Source organism: Cetorhinus maximus, unplaced genomic scaffold, assembly GCF_964194155.1.
Source record: "Cetorhinus maximus unplaced genomic scaffold, sCetMax3.hap1.1 HAP1_SCAFFOLD_622, whole genome shotgun sequence".
NCBI lineage: Eukaryota > Metazoa > Chordata > Chondrichthyes > Lamniformes > Cetorhinidae > Cetorhinus > Cetorhinus maximus.
The window spans coordinates 153,427-178,306 of NW_027596564.1; the positions used below are offsets into that span (position 1 = coordinate 153,427).

The 24,880-nt window shown below is 45.7% G+C and overlaps 1 protein-coding gene across 1 annotated transcript; it reads left to right on the forward strand.

Annotated features, from left to right (window-relative positions):
• Window positions 1-1,885: 1,885 nt before the first annotated feature.
• Window positions 1,886-23,457, forward strand: LOC144674305 (zinc-binding protein A33-like). The gene is made up of 8 exons (XM_078535727.1): window positions 1,886-2,311; window positions 2,402-2,497; window positions 2,591-2,824; window positions 3,004-3,085; window positions 3,558-3,559; window positions 3,903-3,925; window positions 7,819-7,937; window positions 22,907-23,457. The coding sequence occupies exons 1-8, from the start codon at window positions 1,901-1,903 to the stop codon at window positions 23,455-23,457; spliced, it is 1,518 nt and encodes a 505-aa protein (XP_078391853.1). The 5' UTR covers window positions 1,886-1,900.
• The last annotated feature ends 1,423 nt before the right edge of the window (window positions 23,458-24,880 follow it).

A 24,880-nucleotide genomic window follows, 5' to 3' on the forward strand; every position in this document is an offset into this window, starting at 1 on the left:
ATCTGTCCTTGATGGTGTTGGTTGAGGGAGGAATGTTGTCCAGGACACCGGGAGAATTCCCCTGCTCCACTTTACCGTGGGATCTGAAACTCCCACTTGAGGCCTTGGTTGAATATCTCATTGGAAGGTCTCAGACTGTCGGACGGGGACAGGAAAAGGATTGGAACGTTCAGTCGCCTGAATGCCTTCCACCTTTCGATTAGATATGACTGACATGTCCCTCAACTCCATTTATCCGCCTCAGCTCCGTATGTTTTGATACCCTGGAAAATTACATTATTCCCAGTATTCCCCCTTAAAGGAGAGACAATTCCACATTTCTCCGACACTTGGAGGCGAAAAGTTGCTTCGAGATTTCACTCCGAATGGGCTCGGTCAAATTTTAATGATGATGACAGAACTCTCCTCATGTTGATGATGGGTGACAGTATTTTCCAAAATCGAGTAGAATTCCGACCGTTGGGGAGGAATGTTTCCAATGACAGGAACTTCCCAGGTTTTCCCTCCATTGAAATGAATGTCAGTAAATTCCGGTGGGCTGTGTAAGGGGTGTTCATGTCCCCCAGGCCAGATTGTCATTTCTGTGCCCCACACAGGAGCTGTTCAGCACCCAGACAGTGACATTAAAATCCAATGTTCAATACTGTCAAATGTATGAAACATTTTGCGCTAGAATATCAGACAATATCTCTGCAATAAAACAAGACATTTTTTTTCTCCAATCGACATTGATTTCTCCACTTCCCCTCTGCCGCCTTAACTCTTTGGCCAGAATTTTTCCGTCGGCGAGTTGGGGGCGGGTCCCGCTCGCCCATCGAGGGCTAAATTCTGCCCTATATTTTTCCAACTTTACTGAATTATCTGTTTATAATCCTGATGTATCTCAAAACTTCAATAGCCTGTGGTTTTCCTTTCTGCCGGAGCACAAGTGTCGGGGGAAGCTCTTCAAGTTTAACCCCAATAGGATGCCGTTTGATCCTCTCCCATTTTCCATTGGCCTGTCCCACAGTTCTGCCCCCCACACCCTGTGATGGCCTTCCTCTTTATCAAGGACTGGGAGGGCAGCACTGCCTGAGACATGAATGCACAGAGCTCAAAATCCCCGAGGCGGAGTTTGATTTTCTCTGAATTTTTTTTTCTATTTGTGAAACTAAATCTTATTTTCTCAAGCATTTACAAAGAAACTCCAAATACATTCTGCATAAAAACATATGTCAAGCCTCCTTTTCAATGCATTAATGCTCTCGACCTCAGCCACATCATGTGGCAGCGAGTTCCACATTGTGACCAATCGCCAGATGGAGACATTCTCCCCAATATTGGGGGAAATATGTCACCCCAAAGCTTTCCTGCATCAGTTGAGGTGTCCCTGGGAAGGATCCATGAAGCACAGAGGTCTGTGAACCGTCTAAATTCTCTGTATCTATCTCTCGAAATACTTTCTTGAAGTTATGGTACTTTTTGCCTTAGTGTGAGCGACTGCAATCAGGAACGCATTTTAAGGATCTGGATCTCACACCTTGTTTCACCAGAGGGTTTGTAATCGGCAGCGAGTTCAGACTGGAGAAAAGTGCAATAGAATCTCGATCCCACCGATCTCCCCCTCCTCTCTCCCTCCCTCTCTCTCTCTTTCTCTCCACTGTCAACATTCCCTGGAGCCCAACCCGCCCTCGACAGGTTTCAATTATTCCCCTCCGTGCTTTAACTTTGCTTTTCCCCCTTTAGACTGGGCGTGTTATTTTTACTGTCCTGTGTGAAAGTCGCGAGGACATAGACCACGATGGAATAATAATTGCCTGAGGATCGAAGTGAACGTTATAAGAAAAAAGCTGAACTGAGGGTGTGCGGCAGCAACATCGAAACTGAAAGCGGTTTGAGTCAGGAAGTGCTGAGTGTGAACATGGCTTTCAGAGAACAGGTCCAGAGTTTGACCGAGGAGACAATTTGTTCCATTTGCCTTGATTTCTTCACTGATCCGGTTTCACTGGAATGTGGACACAACTTCTGCCGCTCCTGTATCACCCAGTGTTGGGAAAAGAAGGAGAAAAACTCCTGCCCGGAATGTAGAGAGGATTTTCCGGAAAGAAACCTCAGGGTAAATAGGGCCTTAGCGAATCTGGCCGAGAAAACTCGAAAATTAATGCTGGATCCGAAAGAGAAGGAAAGCAAACTTCACTGTGAGGAACATCAGGAAGAAGTGAAGCTGTTTTGTGAAACTGACAAGAAATTGATCTGTGTCACTTGTGTAGTTTCGCGGGAACACAAATCTCACAACTTCCTGCCGATTAAAGAAGCTGTTGAAATCTACAAGGTAAAAGGGGATATATTTTCTAAGTTGATAGTTTTATCACATTTTCATGGTCTAACACTTCAATTCTGTGATTTTCTCTCCCAATCCCAGGGTCAGCTGAAATCTTCCTTAGATTCCCTCACACAGAAGAAATCGGCGGTTCTAGAAACGGAACAGAAACAGAAGCGGAAGATTTCCGAAGTCAGGGTAAGGTCTCCCTGTTCTGGTTTTCTGGGATCTCGGTCAGTTTTGCTCCCTTTATCGCGGGACATTAATTATGTTTCACATTTCATTTGATAGGAACAGTCGAGCAGTCTGCAGACCCACATCACATCCGAGTTCACTAAAATGCACCAGATTCTCACTGAGAAAGAGCAGCGACTACTCAGAGATCTCAGGGAAGAAGAGGAGAGGATTCTAGAAAGAATGGAGAAAAACCTTCGAGAGATTGAAGAGAATTTAAATTCTATTGAGGAGAAGCTCTCAAAGTTGCAGAAACAGATGGAGCAAAAGGACGAGCTGATATTTTTAAAGGTGAGGGAATATATTGCGGGTCAGTTCAATGAAACTTCACACAGTCACAAAGTAACTGATAACTGTGGAATAAATATAGAATTTACTGAATAAATAAAAACGGAGTTAAGCACATTTCTGTCTGTTTCGTGGCAGTTTTGCGGTCTCCCCGAAATAATCGGCTTCCACATTGTCTGTAGATTCCCGAGAATACCTGTAACCTCCAGAGAATGAGTTTTCTTGATCTTCACACTTGCTTTGTGATTATTTCCGTGTTGCCAAGTTTATTTTTCACCTGGACCGCCCATTGTAATCCAGTTCCAGTTCATGTTGTGAGTGTGTGGGTGTGTCTGTTACGGTGTGTGAGAGTCACTGTGTCTGTGAGCGGGACTGATGTTGAGTTCCAGTTTATTTGACTCTCCACAACCTTCCTGCCAAAATGCATCACTTTACACTTCCGTGTTGAATCTAACATGCTCTGAGTCTGCTCATTTCACCAGCCGCCCTGTTTATGTCCTCCTGAAATGTGTGCAATTCTGGTTACCTCATGACAGAAAAGTAATTGAATTAGAGAGGGTACAGAGGAGATTTACAAGGATGTTACTAGGACTAGAAAATTGCAGCTATGAGGAAAGATTGGAAAGGCTGGGGTTGTTCTCCCTGGGACAGAGGAGACTGAGGGGAGATTTGAGATATACCGAATTGTGAGGGGCCTGATAGAGTGGGTGGGGAAGGGCCTATTTACTTAGCAGAGAGGTCAGTGACCAGGGGGCACAGATTTAAAGTGCATAGAAAGCTGAGAGGGAAGATGATGAAAAACCTTTACACCCAGACGGTTATGGGATCTGGAACTCACTGCCTGTAAGAGTAGTAGAGGCAGAAACCCTCAGCTCATTTAAAAGCTGTCTGGATATTGACATGAAGTGCTGTAAACTGCAGGGCTGGTGATCAAATGATGCAAAGTGCGATGAGGCTGGGTGGCTTGTTTTTCATCTGGCGCAGACAGGATGGGCCGACTGGCCTCTTTCTGTGCCGTAAACTTTCTATGATTCTAAATCTGTTACTGTGCTCCTCACTGTTCGTGATTCATTTATTTCAGGAGGAAGCTTGTCGGAAGAGAAGGTAGGACATGTTTTCTGCTGAAACTCTGCACAATTTGGTAAAATAACTCAGAAAGGTTTTGTTATGAATTTCTTTTCTAGTTACCATCGCAACATTAAAGTGCCGTTCATCGGGCGACAATAACTCTGCTTATGGTTTAAGCACCAGTCTTTTATTGTTATGACATGTTTTATTGCAGATATTAAATTAGATTTCATATAACTGGTCCACATGATTGTATTAAATTGCAAGATGCCATGCCGTCCTGAAGTGCTCACTTGCAGGCTGCAGACTGCTGTTAGTGCGGCTGTGGCCTTCCGACTGACCCTGAGAGAGCCACACCGTCCATGTTTCCATGGTGTCGACCATCCAAGTCCCTGCAAGGCTCCTGACCAAACCCAGACAGTCACATGTTAAGTGGGAACAGGTTTTGTTTTTATTCCAGTAATGAACCTTGACCTGTATCCTTAACACCGAGAAGACAGACCCAGCAGAGGTGGCGGCACTGTGGTATAAAGTTTGGAGGGAGTTGCCCTGGGAGTACTTAACATCGACTCGGAACCCAATGAAGTTTCATGGCATCGGGTGAAATATGGGCAAGGAAACATACTGATGATGACCACGTAGCAACCCGTTTGCCAACACCCTCCCCCCACCCCTCCCTCACATACTCTTTGGCTGATGAATCAGTGCTCTTCCATATTGAACGCCACTTGGAAGAAGCACCGAGAGTGGCAAGGGTGCAGGATATACACTGGATCGGGCACTTCAATGACCATCACCAAGAGTGACTCGTTAATGGAACTCCCTCCCTAACAGCACTGTGGCTGTACCTACACCACATGGCATGCAGCAGTTCAAGAAGGCAGCTCACCACCAACTTTTCAAGGGCAATTAGTGATGGGCAGTAAATGCTGGCCTAGCCAGCGATGCCCACATCTCATGAACGATTTTTTTCATAAAGCGCCACTACTGGCCGAGCTGGCTATGTCCCAAAGGACATAGCTGCTAGACTGGGTATGTGGCAGGTGATGAGGTAACCAACACGAGGATAAAAACGTACTTGATCTCATCCTCACCAATCTGCCTACCGCACATGCATCTGTTTATCTCTGCAGCAGTAGGAGTGACCACCGCACAGTCCTTGTGGAGATGAACTCCTGCCTTCACATTGAGGATACCCTCATTCAAAACTGGGCATCCATGAGGCGCTGTTGGCCATCAGCAGCAGCAGATTTGTACTAAACCACACTCTGCGACCTCATGGCTCAGCATATCCTGCACTCGACTATTATCTCCATGGGTTTGGTCAGGAGCCTTGCAGGGAATTAACCCTGGTTGAATAAGAGTGCAAGAGGGCATGCCGGAAGCAGGACTATGCATGCCTAAAAATGAGGTGTCAACATGGTGAAGCTACAACCCAGGGCTCCTTGCATGTCAAACAGTGTAAGCAGCAATGGATAGACAGAGATAAGTGATCTCACAACCAATGGATCATATCAAAGCTTTGCAGTCCTGCTACATCCAGCGTTGCATGGCGGTGGACAATTAATCGACTAACGTAAGGAGAAGAGTTCACAAATACCCCACCCTCAATGATGGGGAGCCCAGCGCATCAGTGCAAACGATTAAGGCTGAAGTATTTGCAACCATCTTCAGCAAGATGTGCCCAGTGGATGACCCATCTCGCCCTTCTCCAGAAGTCCGCAGCATCACCGATGCCTGTCTTCAGCCAATTTGATTCACTCCACGTAATATTAAGAAATGGCTGAAGGCACTGGATACTGCAAAGGCCATGGGGCTTGACAATATTCTGGCAATAGTACTAAAGGCTTGTGCTCCAGGACTTATCGCACCCCTAGCGAAGCTGTTCCAGTACAACTGACATGTACCCGGCAATGTGGAAAATTGCTCAGGTATATCATGTACACAAAAAGCAGGACAAATCTAACCTGGCCAAGTACTGCCTCGTAGGTCTACTCTCGATCATCAGTGAAGTGACGGAAGGGGTCTTCAACATTGCTATCAAGTGGCACTTACTAAGCAATAACCTTCTCACTGACGCTCAGTTTGGGTTCTGCCAGGGTTGCTCAGCTCCTGACCTCATTTTAATCTTGGTTCAAGCATGGACAGCAGAGCTGAACTCCAGAGGTGAGGTGAGAGTGACTGAACATTACATCATTTGACCGAGTGTGGCATCAAGGAACCCTAGCAAAACTGGAGTCAATAGTAATCGGAGGAAAACTCTCCACTGGTTCGAGTCATAACTATCTCAAAAGAAGATGGTTGTGGTTGTTGGAGGTCAATTATCTCATTTCCAGGAAATCACTGTAGGAGTTCTTCAGGGCACTGTCTTATGCCCAACCATCTTCAACTGCTTCATCATTGACCTTCCGTCCATCATATGTGGTCAGAAGTGGGGACGTTCGCTGATGATTGCATTATGTTCAGCACCATTTGTTACTCCTCAGATACTGAAGCACTCCATGTCCAAATGCAGCAAGACGTAAACAATATCCAGGCTTGGGCTGACAACTGGCAAGTAACATTTTCCCCACACAAGTGCCAGGCAATGGCTATCGCCAACATGAGAGAATCTAACCATCGCCACTTGATATTCCGTCGCTTGCTATTACCATTACAGAATCCCCCACTATCAACATCCTGAGGGATACCATTGAGCACAAACTGAACTGGACTAACCATATAAATACAATGGCTATAAGCACAGGTCAGAGGCTAGGAATCCTGCGATGAGTAACTCAGCCTGCCCATCACCTACGAGCCACATTTCAGGAGCATGATGAACTTTCCACTTGCCTGGATGAGTGCGGCTCCGATAACATTCAGAAAGTTTGACATCATCCAGGACAATGCAGCCCACTTGACTGACACCCCATCCACAATCATTAACTCTCTCCACCACCAACGAACAGTGGCAGCAGTGTGTACCATCTAATAGATGCACTGCAGGAACTCACCATGCCTCCTTAGACAACACCTTCCAAATCCATGACTGCTACCATCTAGAAAGACACGTGCAGAAGATGAGTGGGAGCACCACTAATTGGAAGCTCCCCTCCAAGCCACTCACCATCCTGACTTAGAACTATATCATTATTCCTTCACTGCCACTGGATCAAATTCCTGGAACGCCCTCTCTTACAGCACTGTGGGTGTACCTAGACCACTTGGACTGCAGGGGTTCAAGAAGGCAGCTCACAACCACCTTCTAAAGGGACAGTTAGTGATTGGAAATAAATGCTGGGCTATCCAGCGAAGCCCACACCATGTGAATGAATGAAAAAGATCAACGCAAAAGCAGAAACGTGTTTTAAGATATAAAGGAATATTTGCACCAAACCACAAGGAGATATTAATACCAAAGATGAGGTACATTTTAAAATGCCTTAAAGGAAGAAAGAGAAATAGAGAGGCAGAAAGGTTTAGAGAAGGAATTTCAGAGCTCAGGGCCTCGGCAGATGAAGGTCCAGCTGCCAATGGTGAAGCGATTAAAATCAGGGATATTCAATTGGCCAGAAGTAGAGGAGCGCAGGTGTCTCGGAGAGTTGGGTTGATGTTTTCAGCCTTTGCTTTTATTCTACAAGCTTTGTTTGTAATAGAGCAAGTGGACAGGCTAAATGTTTATCTTCTCCTGTGATCTGTGATATACAAGCAACTAATTTGTTATCAGGCTGTGGGCCTTAGCAGGACATGAGTGTTTCCATCCTCTGCCCTTGCATTTCCAAGTTATCTTTTGCTCAGTTATAGAGAGAAATTTCACTTTCTATCACATTTGTTCTAATATGAAAAATGCTGAAAGATATGCATTTTGGGGTAGCTTCACCATTTAAATCATGTCTAAAATGCTCAAATGGGATGAATTTATAGCATTAATTCTTTAATATTTACAGGATTAGTGATGACACTCCGAAACTCTCAGTAGCAGATGTTGCAGCCCTGTCTTTCGGAAAGTACATAGGACCTTTACAGTACAGAGCGTGGAGGGAAATGATCAATTCCATTGACCCTGGTAAAACTTTTATATTAATTTTCCTAACTATAATTCCAGTTGTGAAGGAAATAAATGAGCTTCAAAGTTCCAGGGGTGTGGGGGAAACAGGAAATCCAACGTTCCTCCAGTGAGGGGTTGTGGTCGTATGATCATCATAAGATTATAAGAAATAGGAGCAGCAGGAGGCCTTTTGGCCCATTAAACCTGTCCCGCCATTTGATAAGATCATGGCTCATTTAACTGTGGCTTTAACTGCCCTTTTTCCCTGTTCCCTATAGCCCTTAACTCCACTGTCATTCAAAAATCTGTCTAATTCAGCCCTGAGTCTATACAACAGCCTGGTCTCCATTGCTGTCTGTGGAACAGAATTCCAAAGGCTAACATCCCTCAAAGAGAAGAAATTCCTTCTCATCTCTATCTCAAAAGGGAGACAGACCCCTGATTTATAAACTATGTCCACTGCTTCTAGATACCCTCACAAGAGGAATCATCCTCCCACTATCAACACTATCAAGCTCCCTCAGAATCATATATGTTTCACTAAGATCACCTCTAATTTTTCTAAACTTCAAGAGTATAGGGTTAAATGTCTCAAACTTTCTTCATCAGACAACTCCTTCATCCAGGAATCAGCCTAGCGAACCTTCCCTGAACTGCTTCGAAGACATAAATATAACTCCCTTAAGTAAGGAAATGAAAACTGTGAAGTGAAAGTCAACATTGTCCCAGAGGACCATCGGCTGCGCTCTCATTAGAGAGAGACGACTGGTGGTGAGTTTAACCTGAGGGTCACCACACCTCAGGTGTGGGGTGAGGTTGAAAAGGCAGGGCCTTCATGGATGTTCAAAACCTCCCCACACATGAACAATTCCTCCCCCTCCCCCACTCTTTAGGTTAAAGTCCTCTCCACAGACCTAGTTGTACAATTTGCCAGGACACTGGTTCCAGCGTGGTTCAAGTGAAGGCCATTCTAATAGTTTCACTCACTTTTTCCCCAGCGTTAGTGCCAGTGCCCCATGAATTGAAACACATTTTTCCAACACCAATCTTTGAGCCACACATCCAATTCTCTGATCGTATTCACTCCATGCCAATCAGCTGATGCCTCAGGCTGAGATTATTACCTTTGAATTTAGTGCCTAACTGCACATACTCTTTCAGTAGAACCTCTTTCTTAGTCCTATCAATATGAGTATCCACGGGGACTATAAGAACTGGATGCTTTTCCTTCCACTCCAAGTTCCTCACCAGCCCTGAGAGGATTACTTTGACTCTGGCACAGGACAGGCAACACAGCCTTTGGAATGCATGCACTTGCCTGAAGTGAAGAGTTTCTATCCCCCTAACTAACCTGTCCCCTACTACAATGACATTCCTTTTTGCATTTGGATAGCTTCCTGCACCACTGTGCCATAGTCAGTTTGCTCATCCTCCCTGCATTCATGCTCTCGTCCACATGAGGTGCAAGGGCTTTGAATCTGTTGGGCAATTGCAAAGGCTGGACTTTCTAACCTGACTTTCTTCCCTTTCCCTGACCACTGAACAAATCGGAATACCTAAGGGTGTCACTGCCTCCTGGAACAAAATGTTCTGGTAACTTTACCCCTCTTCAGTGCATTGCACTGTCCAAATCACGGATTCCAGTGGATCAGCTCAGAGCTGAGGTTCCTCAAGCTGCAGACACTTACTGCAGATGTGGTTGCCGTAAATCAGACGGGTAGCCTCTGGTCCCCACCTGCTGCAACTGCAACACATCACCTGCCCATCTTTATTTCATTTTTATCTAACTGATTCGATTTCAAGTGGCTCTGGTGGAACGCAAACAGAGGATTATAAGCATTTTATTGCTGTGTAAGTGCCACTTGATGGCATTGTCAACATCACATTCTACAACTTGCCTGAAGATTGAGAGTAGACTGTTGGACCATTGATTGTCCACATTGCATTTGTCCTGCTTTTTGTCGGCAGGATATACTTGGGCAATTTCCCACATTGTCGAGCAGATGGCTGTGTTGTAAGTCGACTGGAACAATTTGGCTATGGGTGTCACTAATTTCAGAGTTAAAATCTTCAGTACTACAGCTGGGATGTTGTTAGTGTCCATTGCCTTTGCTGTTTCCAGTGAGTTCATCCCTTACTTGTGATCATGTGCAGTCAGTTGCCTCAGCTGAAGACTGGCATCTATGACATTGGTAACGTTGGAAGGAGACCAAGATGGATCATCGAGGTCATTGTTTCTCCTGCAGCTGTTGCCCTGATTTGAGATGTGGTGGTTGCCACGAGTACTCAATCAGTGTTAAATCTGCTGTGTGAGTGGCACGGATGCAGTTTTAAGGCTAAGAGACTGAAGCTCTACGCTGTCTTCTTAACAGTAGAAAATCAGAGGCTGCACATTATTCTTGACTGCAAGAGGGATTTGGGTGTAATATTAAAGAGATGTTTGTGCATTTGCCTAAATCCTTTGTCGACCGCACATGGAGATTTTGGTGGCGTGCTCGTCTACTTTATCTCCATTATCAAAGGTGGCAGTAGGCCTCACATAAAAGGTTTGCAACCATAGAATGATAGAAAAGTTACGGCGCAGTAAGAGGCCTGCGCCAGCCAAAGAAAAAAGAAACTAGCCGCTCATTTTAATCCCAATTTCCAGCTCCTGGTACATATCTTTGCAGGATACAACACTTCAGGTGCAGATCCAGGTACCTTTCAAATGAGTTGAGTATTTCAGCCTAAATCACCAACCAGGCCAAGACTTCCAGACGCCCATCACCCTCTGGGTGCAAAATATTTTCCTCATTTCCCCTCTAATCCTTTTACCAATCACTGTAAATCTGTGCCCTGTGGTAACCAGCATCTGATACAGTTCCATCACAACGTCTTTGCCTTGGACTTAAATACCTCATCCAATAAAGAAAAGCATTCCATATGGTGTCTAGACCACTGTACCCACTTGTACTGCCACCTTCCAGGATATGCGGCATGCACGCCAACGTTCCTCAGCCCCACCTCAAATGCATTACACACACTTATCCGGATTGAATTCAATTTTTCCACTCAACAAAACCATTGATATAATTCTGGAGATAACAGCTACCCTCTACACTTCCAACTACAGGGAAAATGTTTGTGTCATCAGCAAATGTCCCAATCATACCTCCCACATTTACGCCCAAACCATGAATATATGCAACAAGCAGCAAGGACTCCAACACTGAGCCCTGTCAATCACCACTGGAAACCATTTTCCATTTGCAAAAATATCTATCGACCATTACCTTTTGTTTCCTGTTGCTGAGCCAATTTTGGATCCAACTCACCACCTTCCCTGTGACCCATGTGATCTCACTTTCCTGACCAGTCTGCCATGTGGGACCTTGTCAAATGCCTCACTAAAATCCATGTGGACAATGTCTGCTCCACTACCCTCATCAATCCTGCTTGTTGGTTCCTCAAAAATTTCGATTAAGTTAGTAAGACATGATCTTCCCCTACACAACCATGCTGGCTATTCCTGATCAATCAATGCCCTTCTAAGTGACACTTTATCCTGCCTCTCAGAATTGATTCCAATAATTTGTCCACAACTGAAGTCAGGCTGACCAGCCTATCATTTTCTTGCCAATCCCTCACAACCTTTTTAAATAATGGTACAATGTTCAAAGACCTCCAACCATCTGGTACCTCACCTGTCTCTAGTGAGGATTGGAACATAATCCTCAGGGCATCCATTATTTCCTCCCTGGCTTCTTTTAACAACCCGAGATACAATCCATGTGGTCCTGGTTATATATCCACGTTCAAGGATGTCAGTTCCTCCATTACTTCCTCTCTCACTATACTTATTTTATCTAATATTTCACACTACTCCTCTTGAACTAGAATGTTTGCATCATCCCTCTCTTTAGTGAAGACTGAGACAAAGTACGCATTGAGAACCCTGCCCACATCCTCAGCATCAACGCACAGGTTACCATGTACATCTCTGATAGGCCCTACCCTTCCTTTAGTTATTCTTTTGCTCTTAATGTACTGGCAAATCTCCTTAGGGTTTTATATGATTTTACCTGCCAACATTTTTGCAAATCCTCGCTTTGCTTTCCTAATTTACATATTTACTTCACCCATGTACTTTCTATACTCCTCTAGACTTGCTTTTTGTGACTGCCATGAGCCTTCTTTTTTTGCTTCATCTTGACCTGTCTGCTTCTGTGTAACCTGGGGGCTCTAGATTTGTCAGTATCACCATTCTTTTTATGGGGACATGTCTCCACTGTGCCCATAGAATCTTGCTTTTGACAACATTTTCCCGTCTAATGACTCTACCCAGTCCACTTTCGCCAATTAACCTCTCAGCTTTGTAAAATTTGTCTCCCCCCAATTTAGAACTTTTATCCCTGCTTTCTATTTACCCTTTTCCATAATGGTGTTAAATCTAACTGTCTTATGGTCAGTATCTCCAAAATGGTCACCCACTGCTACTTCATCCACTTGCCCAGGTTCATTTGCTAAGACTAAATCTTGAATTGCGCCCCCTCTCGTTGGGCTTGTTATGTGCTGGCTAAGAAAGTTCTCTTGAATGCAGTTCAAGAATTTTGTGCCCTCTGTGCCCTTCACACTGTTTGCATCCCAATTCATATTAGGGTAGCTAAAGCATCCAAATATTGCCGTCCTATTGTTTTTGCACTTAGAAATTTGCCTACATATTTGCCCCATTCCACCATTTGGGGGCCTGAGTACACTCCTAGTAGTGTGCCTGCCCCTTTTTTATTTCTGAGCTCCACCCATAGGGCCTTATTTGATGCTTCATTTTGGATGTCATCCCTCCTTTCAGCTGTCATTGATTCTTGAATCGATAATGCTACACCCCCACCTTTTTTATCCCCCTCTCTACCCTGCCTGAAAACTCTATATCCAGGGATGGTAATCTGCAATTTTCGCCCCTCCGTATGCCAGGTTTCTGTTATGGCGATGATATCATGCTGCCATGTGTCTAACCAAAGTGCATTGGATATCATTGAAGGATCGTTGCTTGTTTAGAGCACGAGGAGAGGGAGTGTAGATTGGACCTGTGCTGAGGACTGTGAGGAGATCCATGTGAATGATCAGCAGCTTTAACTGTCCTGTGCAGGGTCCATGCAGGAAAGAGGTTTTCCTTGACTGTGGGTGTCACAATGACAGATCACGGTCTTCCACTTAAGCTAAAGTCCATCTGAGACTCAGACTTGTAGGGGTCTCTGTGACTGGATGGTCAGGGGCCTTGCACCTCAGCAAAGCATAGTGCAGGTGAGGCACTCAGTGAGAGGACTACAAAGTAACCCCTAAACTTGTTGGCATGATAAACATGTCAAAGGATATGCGATTATGATGTGTGAGTGGTGACTGGCGGGGTGGGGGGGGGCGCAGGAACATGAAAATTTCTCATCAATATGCATGGAGCAGCGATTTATAGGGGTCAAACGTTCTCATGTTGCTCCTCCCTGTCTGGTTATGGTTGAAAGAGCTCTCTGCTAGGTCGGCTCCCCTTTGAGAGCAGGTGTCAGGGTTAGCAAGAGCCGGCCTCAGGGAAGTCAAGATGGCGGCCATTGGCCTGGCCACAGGTGTATCACAGGCGGTGCTCTTATCTACAAATGGGTGAAAGGCAATGCTGGAGGTGGCTTCGTAGATCCCGGGATCTATCTGCCAGCTTCTCCACAATGAGCTGCGGCCACAAGGGCTTGGAGGGAATCCAATGCTGGTGGCGTTGAAGGTCACGCCCGCCTTGAACTTCTTTAATAATGGACCCATCTAGGGCTTCACTTGGGATCAATGCGTCAGCTTTCAGTCAGTGACACACAAGTGTATTCAGAATGCCCAATCAGGATAGTGCATCTCTGGAAAGTTTAGATTTGACATTCCTTCCAATCTGTCGTGTTCAGGACTTTGTCAGTGCATTGCTGAAATCACAATTCTACTTACAGGTGCCTGAGGTTGCAGGAGATGGTGCAGATCCTAATAAGCGCATTTGGCGCCAGGGTTCAGCATTTTATTATAGTTGAGCACATGCAAGGCTCAAACCAACAGCAGGGAAGATGTCACTACTGCAATTTAATTCTGCTCTCATAAATAAAGGTACATTTGCGAAACCTATGGTCAGTAAACAAGAAGGTGCTGGGGCCTTCCAGCCTCCAAAGGATAGAAAACCAAAAAGTTCAACAAATGTCCCGGAAGCTTACTCTGCCCAGAATCTGGTAACTATCAGATTGGTATGGGCCTGTCTACCACATCATATTCCAGCTATAGCCTCTGCATGTGGTTTGGCCACATCCTGGCCCTCCCATCCCCTTCATTGTCCTTCTCATGGGAGCAGACATCTTGCTTCCCCATGTCTCGCTCAGGCAACACATCCCCATTTTGTATCACGAGGCTGTGCAGGGTGCAGCAGACAATGATGATCTGAGACATTCTCAGTATGGGAAAGCACTGCCTGAGCCATCCAAACATCTGAACCTCATCTTTAGGAGCTCAATCATCTGCTCAGTCAGGGACCTGGTGGGAGTATAGCCATCATTGTATCTCCTCAGCAGTACTCTGCGGGTGGTGAACTGGCATCATCAGCCATTTTTGCTTGGGGTATTCCTTGTCCCTGAGGATCCTGCCCGGCAATCACCGAGATAGTTCCTTTAATACCCTCCACTACCCTCGAGACCCTACAGAGAGACCAGTGCCTTGGTAACATAGAAAGACTAAACACATGAGCCCTTGTCAGGCATGACCATTCAGTTGGGGGTATGGAGTTTTGGAGTCATGAGTTGGCCACCACCCGTGCTCCTTGGAGGCTTCCACCTCTCTCTCTCCATTCATCCCTGCCTCTGACTGCAGCTGATGGCGAATGGACAGAATGAATGGAAGCTCCATACCTTGCTGGGATCTCGATGTGATGAGATGGGCATAAACCTGCTGACGTGTGGGCTTCACCATAGAGGGGAGAACACGACTGAGCATGGATGACATCCAGTTACCTCATAATTATTAGGGTGTGCCTTTAGTCGGCCATTTGCGCTGACCTTGAGCACCACCCACCAAAAAGACCTTGCTCCCACTTCGAGGCATCTTACTTACTGACTAACTGCGTGGTCAACGCCAGATTTGAAGAATGGTGTGTGTCACCTTCCAAACTTCATCCGCCAACTTCTACCCTTCCCCCTGCCACCCACCAACTTCCCCCCATCACATTAACCCACCCAATATCAGCTTTCCACTCCCCTCTGTCATGCTTGAACCTCCCTTCGTTCCACTGGGCATTATTCTGATCCACCTCCACATGCCCTCCCGACCCTGAGATCTGATGTGTACAGGCCCAACCTAAACAACCCCTCAAAACCTTTATTAACCAACCATGCAATAATATACACTTCCAACACCAGTTGTTCAGTGAGATCCGCTTGTCGGAGCCCATTCCCACGTGGTCAGTCTGCTGAATGACTTCTCCTGCACGACTTCCTGTGACTGATCACGTCACGCTTTCCTGGCTGTCCTTGTGGCTGTGGCTTTATATCCCTTTCTGACCCTGGTCCCTTGATATATAAGTTAATACCTTGATTCGGGTCATCCAATTGTGTTTCATGCTTTATCAATCCCTCCACCTGCATGTGGTCATTTCCTGCTCTCAGCAGGGGATATCTCCAGGTGTATGCCAGCTATGGATGTAATATCTGTATCTTGATAAGGCAGTAAGAAAGCTATTCACACATATCCAGAGAGGCCATTGTCTATGAAAGTTGCTGTAGATGGAGTGCCTGTTGGTGAGCCACCACCTCAATGACATGTCCTGAAATGTCTGTGTGTTTAGTTAAAACTGTCTTTATTTTTAAACAGTTGAAAAAGAGTTTCAGAAAGAGTAAACCTTGTTTGGATGGTAACGCAATATGTGAAAATCAGACAGTAAATCAGTAACCCAGCTTACATCGTGCTCAATATCAATCTCCATCGGAGTTAATGGAAACAGATATTGAGTGGAATGTGTTCCAAGCTGCTACTTCAGTGTTGTCCAAGTCACACAACCGTCCATGACAAATTTCAACCCCTCCCTCTGTGTCTCCATGTCACCTTGGAGCATCTGCTGTTGACTCTTGATTGCCTTCTGGATGAGAAAATCTGGATGGTGAACATGTCCCTCGTGTGCAAGTGCACGGGTATAGAAAGGAGCAGTTTCAGGTGCAGTGTTTGCACCAATGAGCACGTCAAATAGGACTCTGGAGGAGTAATTTCTGCATTTCTGGGCACCACACTTTGGGAAGGATGTCAAGACATTGGAGAGGGTACAGGGGGTACTTACCAGCACAATAGCACTGATGAGGGACTTCAGTTTACAGGGTAGTTGGATAAGCTGGTAATGCTCTCCCGAGAACAGAGAAGTTTAAAGGGAGATTTAATGCAGGAATATGAATTATGGGGGCTTTATTGAGCAGATCAGGAGAATCTGTTTACTCTGGTAAGTGTGTCTGTAACTAAAGGCTAAGATTTAAAATAATCACCAAAAGAATTAGAGGGGTAATGAGCAAAAATGAAATCTCACAGACTATGTTCATGATCTGCAATTCATTATCTGAAAATGTGGATTTCACAGGAACTTTCAAAAATGAATTGAAGATGTTCTCAAATGGACTAATATGCAGGGATCCGGGCAAAAAGCTGGACTAGAAGATTAAATTGGACAGCCTGCACAAGTACGATGGGCTGAATGGCCTCCTTCTGCACCATAAGATTCCATTATCTAGTCCAACTCATAATTGGGCTGGGATGTTTTTAAGGGACTAGGGCAGTCCCGAAAACAGGCGTTAGGCGCCATCCATCTGCTAATGTTGGTGCTGTTTTGGACTCTGTCCAAAAAGTGGGATGTCCTGAGACTCAAGCCCTGAGCCTTGGGTTTCCTGGACATGGATGTGGGCGACAGTGAAAAGCTGAGCACATTTATTTTCCTGTTTACAATTTGGAGATGGGGGAGGCAGCAGTGTTTTTCTCAGCTCCTCAATGCTCCTGTCCACACTGTATGACACAATGCCCATCCCCCTCCCACTGCTGCCTGGCCCCTTCACACTCTACGCTCACCTACCCACTGTCTCCCCAATATCACCCACCCAAATCTGCACTTGCTCCTCCCGCATCTCTGCTCTCTCCCCTCCCCCACTCTCTATACTCACCACCCACTCCCTCTACCCTCCCCCCCAGTCCTCCCTTCCTCGATTTCTTGCTCCCATGTGCCCTCTGCCTCCCCCCCTGCAGATTTTCCTCACAACCCTCCTTCCTCACCTGCTTTCTCTCTCATCTCACTTTCCTGGTCCCCTGCTCCCCTCCACCTCCCGTCCCGTGGCCTTTGTTCTTTCTCTCCGTCCATTCCTACACATACTCCACTCCCCATCCATCCCCTCTCTCACTCACTTCCCTCCAGTCAGTCTTCCCTCCCCATTCCGCACATCTTCCCTCATCTTGGTCCCATACTCTCCCTGTCCTCCCTGTCCCGCACACTGTCCCTCGCAACCCCCCCTCTTTACCCTCCAGCTTTCTTTCTCCCCTCCCTCTCCCTTGCTCTCTCTCCGCTCCACCTCCCAACCTCTCTCCACTCCCCCTTCCACCATCTCAGCCCTCCCCTTCCACCATTGTCACTGTCCCCTTCAGCTAACTCTGGCTCCACTCTGTCCACTCATTGACCACACCCCCACCCCTCCCAATCTCTCACTCCTTCATCACCCTTTCTCCCTCCCCTCCCCCTCCCTCTCCCCTCTCTCTATTCACACGTTTTTTCTCTCTCTCTCTCCCAATCCCGCTCCTGTGTTTGGGTTGCTGAGCTGTAACTAGTGGAGTGACACAGGGATGAGCGCTGGGAACTCAACTATTTACGATCTATATCAATGACTTGGATGAAGGGACCGAATGTCTGGTAGTTAAATTTGTTCATGACACAAAGATATTAGGAATTTAACTTGTTAAGAGCACATGAAGAGTCTACAAAAGGATTTAGATAGATTAATTGTTAGTTAATTTATCGGGTAGATTATAATGTCCAAATTCATGAACTTGTCCACTTGGCAGGAAGAATATCAAGGCAACGTATTATTTTAATAGAGAGGATGATTAAAACTATATTGTTGGAGTTCTGACTGTGTATTTTTGGTGTGGAGCGATTGTAAGTTCACACCTGTGGGAATAACCTTTGTGTTGTCTGGAGATTGTAACATTTAAGGTTCAGAATGTACCAAGGGTTGATACATTCAGATCCTGTCTCAGGGCAAGGGGGGCTGAACCCTGCTGGGAGATCACAGGTTAACAGGTGAATTCAAAGGTCAGTGAACAACCATTTGTGTTCATTTGTATTGAGTTAAAAGAGTTGGGAGCAGCAGCTGGTGCAGCAGCTCAGCTGAGGTGCTGGGACCGTCCCTGTGTTGAGATGCTGGAGTGGAACTGCTGTCAGCAGGTTATAATTTGCCTTACAAACTACCAGGAGACTCAGGTACAGGCCACGATCTTTCATTAGTGATTCAAGCGTACGTAGGGAGAGACAGCGTGGGGCAGTCTTGACCGAGCTGTGCAGATTACAGCGAAATCTTTTTATACACAATTAGTCACAGACTCATAATCTAATCTTGTCAATTCACAATCATATGCTTAAAGAGGCCTTCGGCTTTTGTCACTTATTTCCCGTGTGTACAGACACGCGACATTGTTCTCATCCTCGTAAGACCACCATCTCCTGCTGACTGTGCAGGAGTCTGTGCCTCCAGACTACAACAGCCACTCACTCCCTGGCCTTGTTCTTTGTTCTACTGCCTTGCCCATCATCTCCTTTCTTATTCTGTCTGAAACACATCTGCTATTCTCCCGTTCTGCTTTTCTGCTTATATTTTATTGTTACTAACAGGCAATTCTAACTAAAATTGTTTAACCCTTTCCAGATACTGGAGTAGAACTGCTCTTGGCAGGAGTAGATCGTCCAGCCCTTCCAGCCCACTCTGGCATTCAATGAAATCATGGCCTATTCTCTACTTCAACATCATTTTCCTGCACTATCCCCTTATCCATTGATGTTTTTAATATGTAGAAAACTATCCATCTCAGTCTTGCGCATACTCAGTAACTGAGCCTCCACAACCGTCTGGGACAGAAACTTACAAAGATTCATCACCCTCTGAGTGAAGAAATTCCTCCTCATCTTGGTCTTAAATGACCTGCCCCTTAATCTGAAACTGTGTCCCCTAGTTCTCGACTGCCCCACCACCGCAACCAGGGAAACACCCTTCCTGCATTTATCCTGTCAAGTCCTGTCAGAATTTTGTATGTTTGAATGAGATCACCTTTCATTTTTCTAAACTCCAGAGAGCAAAGGACCCGTCTATTTAATCTTTGCTCACAGGACTGAAAGGTCCGAGGAATACTCTGGTACAAAATTTCAACACTCGGAGTCCAGATGCAATATTCAAGTGGTTCCTTTATTACACATGTGGGCAGCTAACGCTGGGCAATCCAGGCGCTTCTCCACCGAGGTTCAAATGAGCACAGTTAATATATATTTTTTTACTACCAGTTACAACTTAATGGTGCTAGTTAGATAAAGGCCACAGCACAATAATCTGATCATTGTGTTCTTGTACAGTAATTGCAGAGACTGGGCATTATCCTTTTGGGAGACAACAAAGAATATGCGTTTGTTCTAGACAAAAGGTTTACGGGGGCTGACTGGGTGTGTTTCGGGGCTATCAAATGGTGTTAAATGGCCTTCCCCATCTCTTGATCGAGTCATCCTGAGTCCCTGCCCATGTGTGTCTCCCATTTCCTAATAGCAAATTTACAGCTGAGCCCTTTGTACAAGTTTTTATTTTTCATGTAAGGCTGTGATTGTCTGTGTATGCTTTGGCAACCGAGTTGCTGGTCCTAGCTGGCACTTTAAAATAAATCCAAATTTTCTGCATCTTCAGGACAATCCCTCCATTCCAGGAATTTATTTGTGAACCTTCATTACACTCAGTCTATGGCAAATATACCTTTCCTCATGTTCGGAGACCAAAGCTGCACATATTAGTCCAGATGCCGTCTCACCAAGGCGATATATAATTGTAGTAAGACACCTTTACTCCTGTAACCAAATCATCTTGCAATAAAAGCCAACATAGCATTTGCCTTCTAAATTCCTTGCTGTACCGGCTTTCAGTGACTCATGAACATGGACACATAAGTCCCTTTTATGCTTAACATTTCCCAGCCTCTCTCCATTTAAGAAATACCCTACATTTCGGTTTTTCCCACAAAAGTGGATATCCTCACATTTCTCCACCTTGAATTCCATCTGCCACATTTTTGCCCACTCACTGAGCCTCTCCAAATCTCCTTCAATCATCTCTGCATCCTGCTCACAACTGACACTTCCATCTGCAAACTTGGAAATATTACATTTGATCCCAACATTCAAATCATTGATATGGATTGTGAATGTCTGGGGCCCAAGCACCTATCCTTGCGATACCCCACTAGTCACAGCCTGATCACCTGAAAATGACCCATTTATTCCTACTCTTTGTTTTCTGCCCATAAACCAGTTCTCAATCCATGCCAGTACATTCCACCAAATTGCATTTGCTCTGATTTTGTTTGCACACCTCTGTTGTGGGACCTTATCAAAAGCTTTCTGAAAATCTGAATAAACGACATCCTCCAGTTACCCTTTCCCTATTCTCCTAGTTACATCCTCCAAAAACTCCAACAGGGGTTTGTTAAACGTGATTCCCCTTTCATCAAGTCCATGTTGATTCTGCCCAAGCTTCCCATTATTTCTAAGCGTCCCGTTATCACATCCTTTATTTTAGGCTCTTGCATTGCCCCTACGACTGATGTTAGGCTAACAGGTCTGTAATTCCCTGTTTTCTCTCTTCCTTCTTTCTTAAATAGTGGGGTTACATTTCCCACCTTCCAATCTGCAGGAACAATTCCAAAGTGACTCAAATTTTGAAAGATGACCACCAATGCACCGACTTTCTCTACAGCCACCTCATTCAACATTCTGGGATGTAGATCATCAGGTCCAGGGGATTTATCTCCTTTAGGTCCCATTAATTTCTCTTGTACTCTTTTTTTACCTAATAATATTGTGTTGCAGTTCCTTGTTGATATTTGTCCTTTGATCCTCCATTATTCTGGGGGGTTTTTAATGGTGATAATTGACATTTTTGCAGATTATGAGCAAGTTCATGTGATTTGCCTTACTCGTGTCTGTCATTAACCATATGGTTTGTGGTGTGTTCGACCGCAGTTTTCCTGTTAATTAATGTTTACCTCATGTTAATTCTTTATGTTAGAATATAAGAGGTAATATTATCTGTTTGCATTGTTGACTCTTGGTTAGTAAAATTCTTCTGTTTGTTTCAAAACATGGAATCTTATGGATTTATCCTCTTAGCAAGCAACTGGGATTTCAAATTTGGTCGACTAACATAAAAAAGTTAATGGTCACTAAGCAGATCATAACCAAATTTGAGGGTCTTGCCTGGGACTGTAACAAATTTGGGGTCTGGCCTTGCAATGTACCAAGGGAGACAGCAGAACTCTACAGTAGAGTGGGATCTGGACAATCTGGTACATGAATCACTAAATTACTTTGCAGGTACAGCAAGTGATTAGGAAGGTAAATGGAATGTTCATGTTTATTGCAAGAGGAATCGAGTACTAAACTATGCAATTGTTGCTACAGCTGTACAGGGTCTTAGTGAGACTGCATCTGAAGTCTGTGTACCATTTTGATCTCCTTACTTAAGAAATGAGATAGTTACATAAGACGCAGTTCAGAGAAGATTCGCTCGACTGATTCTTGGGATGAATGGATTATCTTATGATAAAAGGTAGAACAGGTTTGGCCTTTACTCATTGGAGTTTAGAAGGATGAGAGGTGATCTTACTGAATCGTGTAAGACGCTGAGGGGATTTGACAAGGTGGATGCCGAGAGGACATTTACCTTGGAGAGGCATCTGGAAATAGGGGACAGTTTTAAAATTAGGAGTCTCCCATTTAAGACTGAGATGAGGAGAATTTGTTTTCTGTCAGAGGGTGGTTAGTGTTTGGAATTCTCTTCCCCAGCGAGCAGTGGAGGCTGGGTCATTGAATATATCCAATCAGATCAGCCATTATCTCCTCCCCTTCTCTCTTTTTCACTCTGCCCGATTTGCGTTCACCCTCCAGTTCTTGCTCGCTCTCTCTCTCACGCCTTTAAGCTCTCCCTGCTCCCCTGCACTCTCTACCCCTCCATCTCGTTCTCCCTCTCACACCATCACACTCTCCCTGCCCCCCTGCACTCTCTACCCCTTCATCTCACTTTCACCCTCGCACTCTCCCTGACCCCCTGCACTCTCTACCCCTCCATCTCGTTCTCCCTCTCACACCATCACACTCTCACTGCCCCCCTGAACTCTCTACCCCTTCATCTCACTTTCACCCTCGCACTCTCCCTGCCCCCCTGCACTCTCTACCCCTTCATCTCACTTTCACCCTCGCACTCTCCCTGCCCCCCTGCACTCTCTACCCCTCCATCTCACTCTCACATCCCCACACACTTCCTGCCACCCCCCCTGCTCTCTTTACTCCACCCTCTCTTTCTTACCCACTCTCCCAATCTCTGTCATGCTGGTCTCTCTCTCTCTCTCTCTCCGGCTCCCATGTTCTCAAACCCTCCTGCTCTCACTCTCTGCCACCTCTTCCTCTCCATCAGTCCACCCACACTCTCCCTCTCCACGTTCCTGCTCCCTCCTCTGCTGCCATTTTCTCTCCTCAACTTCACATTCCCCCCCCCTCCATCTCTTTCCAGCTCCCTCTCCCTCCCTCTCTCTCTCTCTCTCTCCCTCCCTCTCCCTCTCTCCCTCTCCCTCTCTCTCTCTCCCTCTCTCTCTCTCTCTCTCCCCCTTCCTCACACTCTCTCCCCCTCCCCAGCCCCTCTCTCTAAATCACTGACTGTGTTATTTTAACTTTCCCCCAGCTCCAGCCTCTCTGACTCTGGACCTGAACACAGCGAATCCCCGGCTCATCCTGTCTGAGGACCGGACCAGTGTGAGACTCGGAGACAAACGGCAGCGGCTCCCTGACACCCCGGAGAGGTTTGATCCCTGGGTCTGTGTCCTGGGATCAGAGGGATTCACATCAGGGAGACATTACTGGGAGGTGGAGGTGGGGGAGAAGACTCGGTGGGGGCTCGGAGTGGCCCGAGAGTCTGTGGACAGGAAAGGGGGAATCTCCCTGATCCTCGAGTCCGGATTGTGGGTTGTGGGGCTGGTTCCCGGATTTGGTTATTTAGCCGCCACCTCCCCCTCTGAAACCCCCCTCACCCCGAGTGTGAATCCCCGGAAGATCGGGGTTTTCCTGGACTATGAGGGTGGACAGGTGTCATTTTACAATGCGGACAACATGTCCCATCTCCACACTTTCACCCACACTTTCACTGGGAGAATCTTTCCCATCTTCCACCCGGGACCGAATGACGGCGGGAAAAACTCGGCCCCGCTGAGAATCTGCGGGATTCAAGGTCACTAACAGATCCATCCCATAATTTCACACCGGCTCCCTGCCTCCTGCCAGCTGTAAACTGATGGGTGTGGGTCTCAGTCACAGGTGGAGAGAGAAGCCAGGTTAACATTCCGGGTATAAACCCTGTGTGGGAACTGGGAACTGAAAGATCAGCGAGGACCTCTGTAGGGCTGGGGGAAAGAAGGAGGGGGAGAGAAGAAACAAATAGAAGCTCAATTGTAGAGAGGAACTTACAGGGTAGAATGAGCTGTGAACTGCAGGAACCCGGTGACCTTCCTGCCTGTAATGTTGCTCCACAGGCGGAAGGTGGTGGGACATCAGCTTGTTTGAGATGAATCAGTTTAGTGATTCTCAAACTGGGGTCCGGGGAGTCTTTCCCGGGGGGTCCAGGAAATAATTTCTCCAGAGGGTGGGAGAGAGAGAGAAAAGCACAAGAGGGGGAGGAAGTGAAGTGGGGGAAATGACAAGCTCCCCGCTTTGTATAAATTCCCAGGAGTTAGTGTTATTCCTGCATGAGCAGCTGTCAAGATTTCCACCCCCAAACCTCCCGAATTCTCTCCCTTCTTCACGGTCATGGACATTTCGGCTGTCATGGTTTTCAGCGGTGAGTCTGATATTTCCTTTCGGTAGGAGGGGAGGTGGAAGACCAGCTGCTGCTGTGATACTCGTCTGTCTTCAATTTGGGCTCAGACAGTGAGCAAGTGCCGTTATCATGCTGCCTGGCCTGCTGAGTATTTCCATTATTTTCTGTTTATATTAATCTCTAATTGGTTTGTTTCTTGTAATCGCGATAAAACTGTCATCTTGACTTTCTTCAAACTCTCACCATGTTTCAATAACACTGAGTAACTGGACTGGGTTGGTACACGCCTGTAAATATTTCCCAGACTGTCATATCCAAGTGGGTACTCTGTAATAAAATTGGAGGGGTGTTTCCGGTTTCGTTTACGTTAAAATGTGAACGTGCTTCGAGACTGTTTGAGCATGTAAATGATGTGACACTGTTGTGAATACTGATGTGATAGTCTGTCTGTATTGAACGTGATGTGTGAACTGATCGGGTATGTATGCCATTAACAGGCAGTGTTAACCATGTGAAAAGTAGTTCAGTTGCTGCATTAGAATGTTTGTCATGGGCTTTCTCTTGTACTGAAGCTCCTCCGAGTGCAACATGATCATTCGAATATCATTGCAATTTCTGTGATGGTCATTTTGAAATGTTCTTTTAGATATTTTAGGAATAAAGTATATTTTGCAAAAAAAATGTGGAGTCACAGTTATCATTTATCTCTGGTTTGTCTGCTCTGTCTCATCACTTTCCTGTCAGTGAAATAGTCCTTAAATCACTATTATGTAGTTACCTATTTTATTAAAAATATGTAACTCTGTACATGTAACCTTTTCATATTATCATTTTTATATAGCATTA

What these genes read in the sequence shown, in the direction of transcription:
- LOC144674305 (XM_078535727.1), top strand. Translation starts at nt 1,901, where the DNA reads ATGGCTTTCAGAGAACAGGTCCAGAGTTTGACCGAGGAGACAATTTGT. An exon ending in GGAAGATTTCCGAAGTCAGG is followed by an intron (nt 2,498 to 2,590) that starts GTAAGGTCTCCC and finishes TTCATTTGATAG; the next exon opens with GAACAGTCGAGCAGTCTGCA. An exon ending in GAAGCTTGTCGGAAGAGAAG is followed by an intron (nt 3,926 to 7,818) that starts GTAGGACATGTT and finishes TAATATTTACAG; the next exon opens with GATTAGTGATGACACTCCGA.